The sequence below is a fragment of the Balaenoptera borealis genome, assembly GCF_965194805.1.
Source record: "Balaenoptera borealis genome assembly, chromosome: 4".
Taxonomy (NCBI): Eukaryota; Metazoa; Chordata; class Mammalia; order Artiodactyla; family Balaenopteridae; genus Balaenoptera; species Balaenoptera borealis.
This window is the reverse complement of record NC_138861.1, coordinates 42,844,512-42,857,301: the sequence shown is the minus strand read 5'-3', so window position 1 is coordinate 42,857,301 and position 12,790 is coordinate 42,844,512. Positions and strand designations below refer to the sequence as shown.

The following is a 12,790-nucleotide window of genomic DNA, read 5'->3' as shown; positions in this document are numbered from 1 at the left end:
AGTAGAGACAAACACAGGCTTTTAAACAGAAGCCTACATTTCTAATTTTGACTTCTCTTGGGTTTTTACTATTAGTCAATAAGTAATGGTTAGTATCAGCTCAATGCAAATGAATAAAAATATCCCTATTTTTTCAGTTGCCTTTGTCAAAGCCTCTTTTACTTTGAAAACCTTGTGTTATGAGTTATGAGTGTCACGAATAAGAAGAATAATAAGAAATTTCTTACTTAAGTATCACTTATACCTGAAGACGTCTGTGCTCAGAGCAAGGTGAGGAGGGTGTACACACAGGACAAAGGGCTGGTGTGGAGTCCCACGGAGGCTGGCCCAGTGTGTGGTGACAAAGCCCGTGCAGGGAGAGAGGTGAGGATCTGTGCAGGGGCGGAGTCGGGGTGGGACAGGTCCCGGCCAAACAAAGAGGTCACCCACACTGTGGGGCGGCCTGTGGTGAGGTGGGTGAGAGGGTGTCCACCTGCGGGGATGTCCAAGCATGGGATCTGAGCACATGCGGGGCATCCTCACAGGGGAGGGGGCAGGGACAGTGATGGGAGTTTGGTCATATATCAAGAGATTGATCAGATAAGTAAAAATACTAATGGTAATGAGGGCCAGGATTCTCGCCCTCAGAGAATGAAGTCATAAACACGGAAAGGGAGAAAACCAGAATACACCTTCCGAATTGGAATTAGAAGTTATCAGTGTGAAATCACGGACTGCAACGTATCTGTATCTTTATGGCATCCATGTTGATATATAAATATAGATGTAAATGTCTGCGTGTGTGTGTATACATGTTCCCTAGCTCTGACCATCAAGAGAGCCTAAAAGCTGCGAACTCAAACTGCAACAAGCAGCCCTATCCAGATTGTGGATTCTAAATGCCATTTGCTACGTAAGGGAACCAGGGCTCCTTGGTAGGGTGCCAGATTTAGTATATAAAAATACAGCAAATATTTAGCAAACAAGAAATTATTGCATGGGACATACCTACACTAAATATTTATTCATTATTTATCTGACTTTCAAATTTAACTGATTAACCTCTATTTTATCTGGTAACCCTATTCCTTGGAGAAATGGCCACTTGCAATACTGGGGCAGGGAAAGGACAACATGAGCCAGGACCATTTTGTTGTGTCAGAAAAAAAAGAAAATACTCACAGAAGGATGGGGCAAAATGACAAAGAAGCCAATTTGAAGGGGTTCCCAAATATGGGACAATGTGAGCATCAAAATAAATAATAATAGTAACAAATTATAACCCAATGAACAAAATAGGAAACCAGGGGCTGATACTGATGTGAATAAAAGTAAAGGCGTGATAAGGAATAGGATATTTATTTAGATCTAAAGTATCTCTTTGCAAAATTAATACTTGATAATTCCAAATGGAAAAAATAGTAACTTCATTTTGGAGTTATCTCCTTGTGGAGAAGCCTGGTAGACACCATTTTAATCAAGCGATTAAAGTGAACATCACCAGTAATAGGACAAATCAAAACTGAGTGTCACCTGAACACAGCATCACTTTGGTGATATTCCTGCCAAACACAAACACACCCAAATTGAGGGATATTCCACAAAATAACTAACTGAGTCTTCAAAAGTATCAAGGTCATGAAAGTCAAACAAAGAGTGAGGAAACATTTTTAACTAAAGGACACTAAAGAGATGTGACAATTACATGCAATACACATTCTGAAGTGTATCCTTTTTTTGCTATAAAAGATATTACTGGGATGATTGATGAAATTTAATGAAGGTCTTAGGATTGTTTAATATAAATGATCCATGTTTATTTTGATGGTTATATTGTGATTATGTGGGAGAATAACTGATTGCACTCCCTTAAGTATTTGGGGATGCTGGGGCATCAGGCTGGCAACTTGCTCCCAAATGGGAGTTCAAGATAAAAAAGTTCTTCCTACTGTACTTGTAATTTTTTGTAAGTTTCAGATTGTTTTAAACTAAATAAAAGTAATGCTTATGTTTGGTTTTAAAAGGGAAATGAATATTTAATCATTCTTACACATGGGTCTAAAACAAGAGCTTAAAATGCCACTAATAAGCAGTGTTTTGCCATGATGATGTAAGAGATTAAAAACGAACCATATGGAAGTCACAAATTCATTTATTAAAAATGCTCCTGAAACTATATTGCTGGAATTTTTAAACTACAAGAAGCCAAAAAGAAAATTCTACATATTACTGATGTTTGTATGCCAAGCATTGGGGAAATTGCCATTTAAAACAAAAACCATGGTAGCTGTTTCTGGGGTTTAGACCTTGGCATTTCATCTCTGGGGTAGATGGTCTTTTTACGAAAAACATCTTTAAGGGAGCTATGGACTGAATGTTCTTATGTTGAAATCCTATTCTGCCCTGCCACCCTCCTCTCCTTCCCCCCTTGTGATGGTACCAAGAGGTGAGGCCTTTGGGAGGTGATTGGGATTAGATGAGGTCATGAAGGAGGAGCCTCATGAATGGGATCAGTGCCCTTTTAAGAGTTAGGAGAGAGGTTGCTGCCCGCTGCTCTCCATCATGTGAGGATGCAAGAAGTCAGCAGTCTGCAACCTGGAAGAAGGCCCTCTCCCCACCATGCTGGCAGCCTCATCTCAGACTTAGAGCCACCAGAACTGCGGGGAATAAATTTCTGTTACTCATAAGCCACCTAGTCTATGGTAATTTTTTATAGCAGTCAGAACAGACTAAGACAAAGTGTGTCAGACACTGCTAATTTCCTACTCCTTGTCTATTCCTCCCGCTTTCCTTAGTTATAGAAATCCAACCTCTTGTTGGGCAACAATGCCCAGCTAAAATACTACTCAGCCTTCTTTAGATCTAGGTGTGCCCCAAGGCACCACTCTATCAATTAGACCTAAACGGAAGTGTGCTGGAAATGTTGGGAGAAGAATCGGCTTTCCCTCATACAGGCACCACCTGTTCTCCTTCCTTCCAGTCTGCAATTTGGATGTAGCTCCTGAGGAACAGCAGCCTATTTGTGACTCATTAAACAACAGGCTTGATGATAAAAGTCAACATGACATGGATGGCAATGAGGACGGCAAGGAAAGAAAAACAGCCTGGGTACTTGATGGCATTACTGAGCTGCTGTGCCAATCTTGAACTCCCTACCAGTGGATTTTTTATTAAGAGAAACAGCAAACTCTCTACATGTTTATGCCAGTTGGGTTTTCTGTTATTTGCATCTGCATAAATTATTAACAAGTTTGATGGGCTTTTTAAATCAAAGGTGGAGACCCAAGACAGTTGAATTGCTTGTAATAAAGTACAAGGAATCTTGTATTTAAAGAGACTGTTCTGGAGAGATGTGAAGGGGATGTGGGGTTAGAGTAGCAAATCCAGGGTGACTGGAAGAGACCTAAGGAAAGACATAATCAGTGAGAAATTCCCTAAGGTTGCAACTGACCAACAGTTTTAGGAAAAGTTATATCTGACATCAATTTTGAAATTGTTTCCTGTGTTGTAAGTTGGTTCTTATACTATAATAACCATTTGTTACCCCTCAACCTAAAAGTCTGCTACATAGAAGAGTCTTATGCTGATGAAATGAAATACTCATGTCCAGTGAGGGGCAAGGCACTGAAATAATTTGAGGACACCAGCCACAGTGGAGAGAGCTGGCTCTGAACTTTTCATAACATATAAGATGGTAGGTCATAACATTTTGTTTGGTTATTGAAAGAAATGTCAATCCTGCAACGACAGGCTGGAGAACCTAAGGATATCTTCTCATCCTCGAAGTGGAAGCCTACTGGTCGACAAGGAAGCCTTCAACAAATATCTGGAGAGTGCTGATGTTATACCATGTGATTCTTTCACAGAAGAGTCAGTCCCTAGGATTGTTGTTTTCTTTTCCATAAATGTCCTTTTATAGCTTGAATTGGAACTCAGAACTCATATTTCTATAAAAATATAACAAAAGGGGGTTGCATTTTCTCATCAGGTCACAAAAGCTTACTTATATCACTTAACCTCACTAGAGTAGAATACTAACATTCTTTATGTTTTAAATGCAGACTTGTTATTAAACTCAGCAACTTAACATAACTTTATATGTTTTGCTCTGTTCACTGTTTGATTTAAGTCAGATAGCACTTCTCCAAGCAGCAACTAAGGAATCTGGACTCCTTCTAGCATGTGATCCAATATCTGCACATCCTTTGCTTCTAAGCCTGTAGACAGAGGAGCTGATTATCTCATGGGAAACTTTAGGGATCAAGCCTGGGCATGACACACATTACTCTTGCCCACATTCTGCTGGACAGACTAATCACTGGGCTCTAGCCTAACTGCAAGGGAGGCAGGGAAACACAGTCTTCCTTTGTGGCCAGGGAAGAGGAAAAAGGAACGTGGGCATCTTGCACCTACTTTGCAAGGTTTTGTGAAGATTAAATGAAATAACTGCACATTCTAGGTTCTTGTCAAGTATGTCTTTTCCTTCGTATGGAATCAGCTAAGTACATACTGTGGTGGCAGGCTGCAGTGGTGGTGGGTTCTGGTGCAAAGGACTCCTAGTGAAAGGGTTTTGGTAACGAAAATCAGATGCAGATTCTGGTCGAGTTAGTTAAGCAGAGGTTGTGGTAGCCTGAAAGACAGGTAGAGAATGAGAACATAGGAACTGTGAGGTAGATGCCCTTGAAAGGGCTCCTAGAAATTTAGGACAAATTCAACGAGAGGAGAAAGAGGGAATAAGGGTTTTGGCTGGAAGATGAGAGCCTTCCAGGGAAGACATGGTGGGGCAAAGGCAGAAGGAAGCAGCGTGTGAGAAATGGACAGGTTGCTTTCGGAAAACAGAGGACTGCTCAGCACCTCCCCCAACCACTGAAGCTGCACGGAGTCAAAGGTGAGTGAAAAAGCCACTGAAGGAAAGGAGATCACCCTTTACTGAAAATATATAATGTTCTTAGTAGACTTAAAAATATAACATTTAAAAAAGGAAATGATATAATGTAAAGCAATTACTTCCAAACAGTATTGGAGAGCCCAGTTTTTAGTTTCCCTAAATATATTTACATTTAAATATGATTGAAGAATGCAATGTGTGAACCTTGATTGGATCAGGTTGGGGGGCAGGACACAAGCTATCAAAAATAGTGTTGGTATTTTATGCTTGAAATTTGCTAAGAGAGTAGATCTTAAATGTCCTCCACCCCCCAACCCCTAACAAACACACAAAGGTAACTATGTGAGGTAATGGATTTGTTAACTAACCTTATTGTGGTAATCCATTTCACAATATGTGGGCATATCAAATCATCAAATTGTACACCTTAAACTTATACAATGTTATTGGTCAATTATATCCCATTAAAGCTGGAAAAAAATATTGTTGGGACAATCAGGAAAATTTAAATGTGAACTAAATTTAGATATAGATTTTTGTTCCTTTTCTTAGATCTGACTAAAGGTTGGGGTTAGGTATATCCTTTTCCTTAAGTGATACCTGCTGAAGCATCACCTAAGAAAAAGGATGAAGCATCATGATGCCGGCAATTTAGTTTCAAGTGTTTCAGAAAACGTACATAAAGCAAATATAGCAAAATGTTAACAATGACTAAATCTAGGTGGAAGGTGTATGAACAGAAATTATACTGTTCTTTCTATGTTTCTGTATTTTTAAAAATTGTCATAATGAAAATCTGAAAAATGACAATATGACTGAAGGTTTCTAGCCTGTGATCATTTATTTGCTTATCAAGAGAACAAAGCAGTCACCCAATTATTCATAAAATATATCATCAGATGATAATATAGCTCAAATAGTTTTAGATGGAACTGGCTGGGGTCAAGTATCAAGCCTGGGACATGTTGGCACCAGACCGTGAACTCCATGAAGCCAGGATACCATTGTTTTCACCATTATACGTCCAGCACTTAGTCAAGTGCTAGGAAATAGTAGGTGATAAGTAAATTTCTGTTCATTGAATGGTGAAGTAAATGTGAAAGTTCTATGCTTAGGATAGATATTCCAACCCTTTTGTGTTTTCTACGTACCACTGCTTTTTGGAAGACAAAAATATACAAATAATATTTATGCATCTGGTACCTTTGGCAACTCCCTACCGTTAATTCAATAACTCAGTTTTGAATTTCAAGCTAAAACATTTAGAAACCTGTGCTTTTCAGAGCTAAGTTACATGTAAGCCTACCTTAATATTTTTATGAAGTTATTTTCTTTAAGGCTGTTTTCACTCGATATTTTATTTTAAAAATAACAGTTAGATTTTACTGGATAAAAATAGTGACTATTAATGACAAAATCAAATGAAGGATTCTTCTGAAACTTTAAAGGTAAATTATCAAACATAAAATTATTTCAAAATTATTTTATTAATTTATTTTCCATTAAAACTAGTAGTCATCTATCATTCATTTTTAGAATCAATCTTTATGCAAACCTAGATGATGATAAAGGCCATACAGGGACAATCTTATCAAACAGTTGATAAGTTTTCTAGATTGATTTGTTCTTGTATTTAAAAATGTCTTTAAGTTCTGATATCTTTCAACATTTTTAACAGCATTATGATATTATTAGGGAGCTGATCACCAAATCCGAGGGCGTTTGCTGCATCATTTTGACACTACCAACCACTGCTTTCTTTCAGTTCTTTTTTCAGATGTTGAGGAAGTATGGTAATTCTCTGGAGAGGCGATGGGGCCTAGTGACAGACTGGCTATAAGGGATGAAGGCAAGAGTGGAGAAAACTTCTTTTTAAAAAGCAGGTTTCCATGTAACCCCTTTTTAGCACTATTATTTATATTAATCTCTAAAAATTTTATTCTTTTATTTTTATTTAGACCAATCTTAATCTGATCCTAAAGCTGTTAGGCTTAAAATAAAGTAACCTTATCCAACGGTAGAATAAGAGGTTTGCCATGTGGAAGTGAAAAATACTCTATAGACCAGGAGAATTAATTTACCTTACTGCTCCAGGAGCCTGAGGGCCAGTGTGATATAACAGCGAGCATACTCTATTTTGAAGACTTGGGGCCAAGTCCAGGCTTCCTTTTTACTTGCTCTTCTGACCCTGGGTAAGTCATTTAATTTCTCTGGGTCTTCTTCCAGTCTTATAATATCACTGACTCTAAACAAAGAACTGACAGAAAAGAAAATGATAAAACAGTCAAATAGAATATTCTGGGAAAATTTGCCAGGGAGTGACATGGATGGTATGTATTTTATATTAATGAGTAAAATGAAAAAACAAACAAAGTATGTATTTTAGCAGGAACTTTAGGAGGAAAGAAAAAGCCATTGTGACTTTTATAAAATGAATGAACATTGGAAACGAAAAAAAATTTGTGCTGGTGAAACGATTTGTTACACAGTTGCCTATAAAATACAAAGCAACAAAGAACAGAGTTTAGTTACATATTCAAGAGAATAAACATCTGGCTTTACATACTTGAGGGAAACTAAGTCACAACAAAACTGGAAACCACCATGATGGATTCCAGCAACAATTTAGTAGCTGAAAGCATGGCATTATTTTGGAATGTAAAAAATACAGCCTTATAGTCCTACTTTTAAGAAGTTTATCATCAACTTCATAAGAGATAATTAGGCAAACTATAATCATCCTTATTTTGGAAAAAACTTGTCCCAAATGTAACTCATTTGGTAGTATTACCTTACCTGAACTATATTATTCAAGAGTGGACTATAAAAGGATATTGGAAAATCGGGTATCTCAGTGATTAGGCATGAAAACGATAACACATTTCACAAAAGAAGAAATACAAATGGCTAGTTGATACATGAAAAGGTCCTCAATAGCATCAGCAATCAGGGAAATGCAAGTTAAAACCACAATGATAAGTATACACCCCCACCAAGCTGGCAAAGCTGAAAAGGACTGACTATACCGAATGTGGTTGAGGGTGTGGAGCCATGAGGCTCATACACAGTGGGCGTGAGTGTAACACTTTAGAAAACAGTGCGGCATGATTCGTTCAAATTTATAATACACATAACCCCTCCCAGGTGTACAACATACAGAAACTCACATAGATGTGATGGAATACATACATGAGGAATATTTACAGCAGCATTTATAAGAGTTCCAAACTGGAAACAACCTAGATATCCATCAACAATAGAATGCCTAATAAATGACGGCATATTGCTACAATAGAACACTGTAATATGCAACAATTAAAATGAACGAGTTACAGTTATAGAACAACATATGGATTAAAAATGATGTTGAGCGAAAAGCTGTAAGCACAACAGGTTACATATTATTTTGTTCCAAGAAAGGGCAAAACCAAACAATATATTGTTTAGGGATGCATGCACGCTTGTGATAAAACAATAGAGAAAAGCAAGGAAATGGTTATCACAAAAGTTAGAATAATGGTTACCTCTAAAAGGGAGGGAAAGAGTTGTGTTCAGGAAGGTCACCGGGGGACTTCTGGGGTGCTGGCAGTGTTCCAGTTCTTGACCTGGTTGGTTACATGGAGGTTTCTTTTACAATTACTCACTACACTGAATAACTGATGTAAGCATTTTAATGCATATGTCACAATAAAACCGCTAAAAGTAACTGAATATTGTAGATGGAATTTCTAGAAAGAAATTTTGCTAGAAAATTTAGCTTATGAAATCTTTGACAGCAAGAGCTACCGATGTGGGATAATAAAACTGATAAAATAGTTTCTCAGACGAGCTCACTTTCAAGTGTAGCAGAAAAGAACCTTATACAAATATCCCATTGTTACATTTTAACATAGTATGCAGATCTTTATCATACAAACTGATGTACCAGGCAAAGAACGCTGTTACCTAAAACTTCGGATTTTTTTTGGAATTGCGAATGAACCAGCTGTTTTCTCCTCTGGATTAATAAGAAGTAAAAGAACTAAAGAGATGCAGACCAAGTTGGAAATGTATGAACTTCCTTCTCTGCCGTCACCACTTCCAGCTGTTTCCTCCAGTTATCATACTGGGTGAAGTGGGTGGATCTTGCCTAGTAAGCTAGTGCAGCTGTAACTTCATCAGTAGGTGGCTGAGTGCCATTCTGCCTCTCAGCACCAAAGTTCTCTGCTGGAGCCACTGACAACGAAAACAGATCAGGCTGCTGAAAAGCTCCACGTGGTTACACACTTTTCTGGAGGCGTCCTCTGCTGGGGTGCAGAGCTCTGATGTTTGCATTCTTTTCATCCAAAGCTCTCAGAACCTAAAATCTGAGGTGCTTGGCTTTACAAAATCCCCTCAATCTGTGTATTTCACTCCTGCCATTTTCATCAAAAAATTAGGAAGAGGAGCAAAATCCAAAGAGATTTATTTTGTAGCCATGTGAGGCCATCACTTTCTGGTTTGATTTCCTGTGAGTCTTATTTGGAAGGACCTGGCAAGGACTGGTCATGAGAAGAGAGTCGAATCCAGCGTAGCTGAAAAGTAGGAGAGTTAACCTGGCTCTTAGAACTTTGGATGAAGGGCAGCTGGGCAGATGCTACTTTGTGAGTCTCTTCTTGCTTTGGCAATATCCATCTCCCTCCTCCCATCACTTTTACTGCAGCATTTTAATAAAAATGAGGCCTTGGATTTTACCCAGTTACAAGTTTCCTTGGCCTATTTGCATATGGTGGTGGCAGTAGCGGCAGGAACTCTGAGCTCCCCAGATCTGCCTATAAACACTTGCTCCTCACCCCCTGAGGTGGAAAGACCTGTAACAGCCACTACTGCTGCTTCCAGACGAGGTAAGGAACGCCAGAGTCCGGAGACCCAACTGTGGAATCTGCTTCCTTTCATCACTGCTGCTTTTATCTCGTTCTCACACTATTCACCAGGACAGGTTCAAGACAGATTTCTGAGGATTCTGAAATCCTTTTATCTTAAAATTTCTTGTCCTAGAGAACTACTCTTTCAACCTCATGAGTTTTTTACTTTGATTTACTTTCCAGGATAACACCCGTAGGAAGACCTGCCTAAATGGTAATGATATTTATTTTAGAAAGGAAATAGCCTTTGAGTCAGACCTGAAACACAGGCCAAAATTTCTTGATGACGGTAAGGGACACTGATTAACAACCAATACCAGCTCTCCAAAGCTCCAAACCACAAGCAAGAATGATTCCTGAAAGGGAGGCACTGCTAAATTCTCCTCCTGAAAGAGTCAAAAATCCTTCCACAATCTCCGGGAGGATGGCTCCCTTCCCTCGTCCCAGCAATTCGCCTCTTTTTTCACTAAATACTCAGGTTGTGACTCCTCACTCAAGCCGCACCCCTATTTCCTTGCGGGGAGGGGGACGGGGAGAGGGATGTGTTACAACTCTCATCTTTACAATGCTACGCAGCTTACAAAGCGCTTGCACTTCCGTAAAACTCCTCTGAGCTCCGCGAGGGAGGGAGGCATTCATTCATTCATTCATCAAACATTTGCTCGGCCCGACCACGCGTTACCGGGCGCTGGGTCTCGCCCCACACGGCGGCAAGGGTGGGGCGCTCGCTCCCTCGAGCAGGTGCAGCGGATCAAGCTGTAAGATAACTTCTCGCTCAGCCGGGCTTTCCGAAGGCCCGTTGGGGCCAAATGCCTCACCTTCGGGTGATGCGCGCCCGACCATGGCCGCGCGGCCTGGGCCTCCTCCTTGCTCCCCAAGGAGCAGTCACCACCTGCTCTGAGGAAAACCGCTACGGAGCAGGCTCTCTCCACTGCCCTCGGGTCAGGGGTAAGCTTAGGCGGCAGCTTAGGCTCCACGCGGCTCCTCCCCTTCCTCTCCTCAGTTCTGACGCGGCCGTAGAGGCGGCGGCAGCGGCGGCGAGTCCCGCGGCCCGAGGCGCACCCACCCGCTCGCCGAGGCCGACTTCCTCTTCCCTTGGAGCGTCATCGCGCGCGCCAGAGGAGCCGAGGGCGGGGTGGTTGGAAAGGGGAAAAAAGGCCCGCGGAGGAAGCCTCCGAGCGGAGAGAAAAGGGAGGGGGGAAGAGAGCGGTTGCTAGGTGACTTGCGTCATCGGTCCGCGCCGTTTTCCTCCCGCCCCTCTCTCTGGAGTGAGGCGAGAGCCCCGCACTGAGCGAGGGAGACAGCGAGCTGAGCTCGGGGCGCTACCGCCGCCGCCGCGGAGAGCGTGAGAGCGAGGGATCATCCGAGAGACCCAGCGCCCGTGCACTGGCCGCCGCCGAGACCTCCGCCCTAACCTGGGCCAGCGGGAGCCGCGGCCACCCCTCTTCTCCCCCCCTCGCCTTCCCGGCCGGCAGCGGCGGCTGCACACGCCGGAGCCCGAGCCCGAGCCGGAGCCGGCGGCTGGGGGGCAGGGAGGCGGCTACCTCGGGTCGGGACTAGTCGGCTGCTCCGCGGTGAGAGGACGCTGAGGAGGGGCCGGAGCTTCTGTCCGTTCCGGGGCGCGGGGCGAGGGACCCCCAAGGTGGAGGGAGGGGGTCCCAGCCGCAGCGACACATGCTGGAGCCGGGAGCGGGGGCGGCGCCGAGCGGAGCCGGCCGGGTCCCCCACCTCGCCGCCGCCTCGACCACCCGCCCGGGGCCGTAGCATCTTGCCCCGGAGTGTATGAGCCGGGACCCCAAGCCCGGCAACCACCCCCCGACCGGGGGGGCGGGGACCCCGATGTGAAGCGGAGGCCGGGGCGGCGGGGACAGCAGGACCGGCGCCGCCGTCCTTTCCTTCCCTGCCCCCTCCCCTCCGCCCCCTCGGGGGTCTTCTTTCTCGGCCAGTCGCCGGCCCCCCGGCTCCTCGGCAGGACTCCGGGAGGAGTTCTTAGAGCCCCCTCCCCCGCCCCAGCCCCGAGGGCGGCGGGGCCGGGGGGGACCCGGGGGGCCGGCCGCAGCCTCCGCCCAGAAGAAACTTTTCAAAAACAAAATCCGGAGCCTCCCAAACGTGACTGTCTGGGGAGAAGTGGCCCGGGACGGGCAGAAGACCCAGCCTGAAGAGACCCAGGAAGAGGAAAAGAGGAGGTAAGCGGGGCCGCCGCCTCGTCTGCTCCGGCGGCGCGGAAGAGACCCGGGTGGCCGCCGGCTTAGCGATCCCAGCCCCGCTTCTTCCTCAGTAACGCGCCGGAGCCTGCCGCAGCTGCCGCCTGAGTCCCGAGGAGGAAGGGAAGCACCCCACTTTCTCAGCGCCCGGCTCTTCTCTAAAGTGTGAGTGGCCCCGGGAAAGGGAATGGAGGGATAGAAAGGGGGAGGATGCTGGGGCGTCCTCCGGAGTTTTGCCGGTGTTTTCCAGGAGTGTTGGGACTGTATAGACGAGAGGGGTACCTTAGTCCTCACTGCGGGGAGAGGCATCCGGGCTGGTCCTGTGTTTTGTACCCTTTTAGCGCTCTGTACGTGTGATACGCAAGCCCACAGGTTTCTTCGAGGAGTTCTTTCTCCAGGGTGGATACTTGGTATCTTTCTGGCCAGTAATTGGCAAAAGGAAATTGAGGAAGCCAGAGCCTATGTGCGCACAAGGGACATCTCTGTAATACACCTTTTCCTGGTACACCCGGTGGGAAACAGCGCAGTAGTTTTTGTCTCTGGGCAACTCTTATTTGGTTCCCAAGTGGGGACCCCTGACTCTTTGAACCCCTGAAAGTAAAATTGCTTTCTTTTTTGCCAGTCTTCCTTGAGCGATTTCATTTCAGTACCTAGTGGTACAGGAATTTTTTTTACCTTCTCATTTCCTGGGTGCAGTTCCTGCGTATCAGGAAGACACTGCAACAGATTTCAGTTACTCAGGAAATTCTGAGTTCTTATGATCACAACTGATTTGGGGGAGAGCATTTAGTACTTTAACCAGTTTATAAAAGGTATTAAATTTTTTCCTTACGCAA

The 12,790-nt window shown here is 43.7% G+C and overlaps 2 protein-coding genes across 5 annotated transcripts in view; one reads left to right on the top strand and one right to left on the bottom strand.

The window, feature by feature from the left end:
- Positions 1-5,689: 5,689 nt before the first annotated feature.
- Positions 5,690-12,263, bottom strand: LOC309628521 (uncharacterized protein; the record flags this gene model as incomplete). Its single annotated transcript, XM_082391611.1, has 4 exons — positions 5,690-6,701; positions 6,949-7,124; positions 8,392-8,472; positions 10,569-12,263. One exon carries the CDS (start codon positions 12,261-12,263, stop codon positions 11,307-11,309), a length of 957 nt encoding a protein of 318 aa, XP_082247737.1. The 3' UTR covers positions 5,690-6,701; positions 6,949-7,124; positions 8,392-8,472; positions 10,569-11,306.
- FBXW7 (F-box and WD repeat domain containing 7) overlaps positions 11,033-12,790 on the top strand; it is a 204,503-nt gene continuing 202,745 nt past the window's right edge. For all 4 annotated transcript variants that reach the window (XM_082389906.1, XM_082389905.1, XM_082389904.1 and 1 more), the window contains exon 1: positions 11,033-12,119. The gene's annotated coding sequence lies outside the window, so the exon portion shown is untranslated. The remainder of the gene's footprint in view (positions 12,120-12,790) is intronic.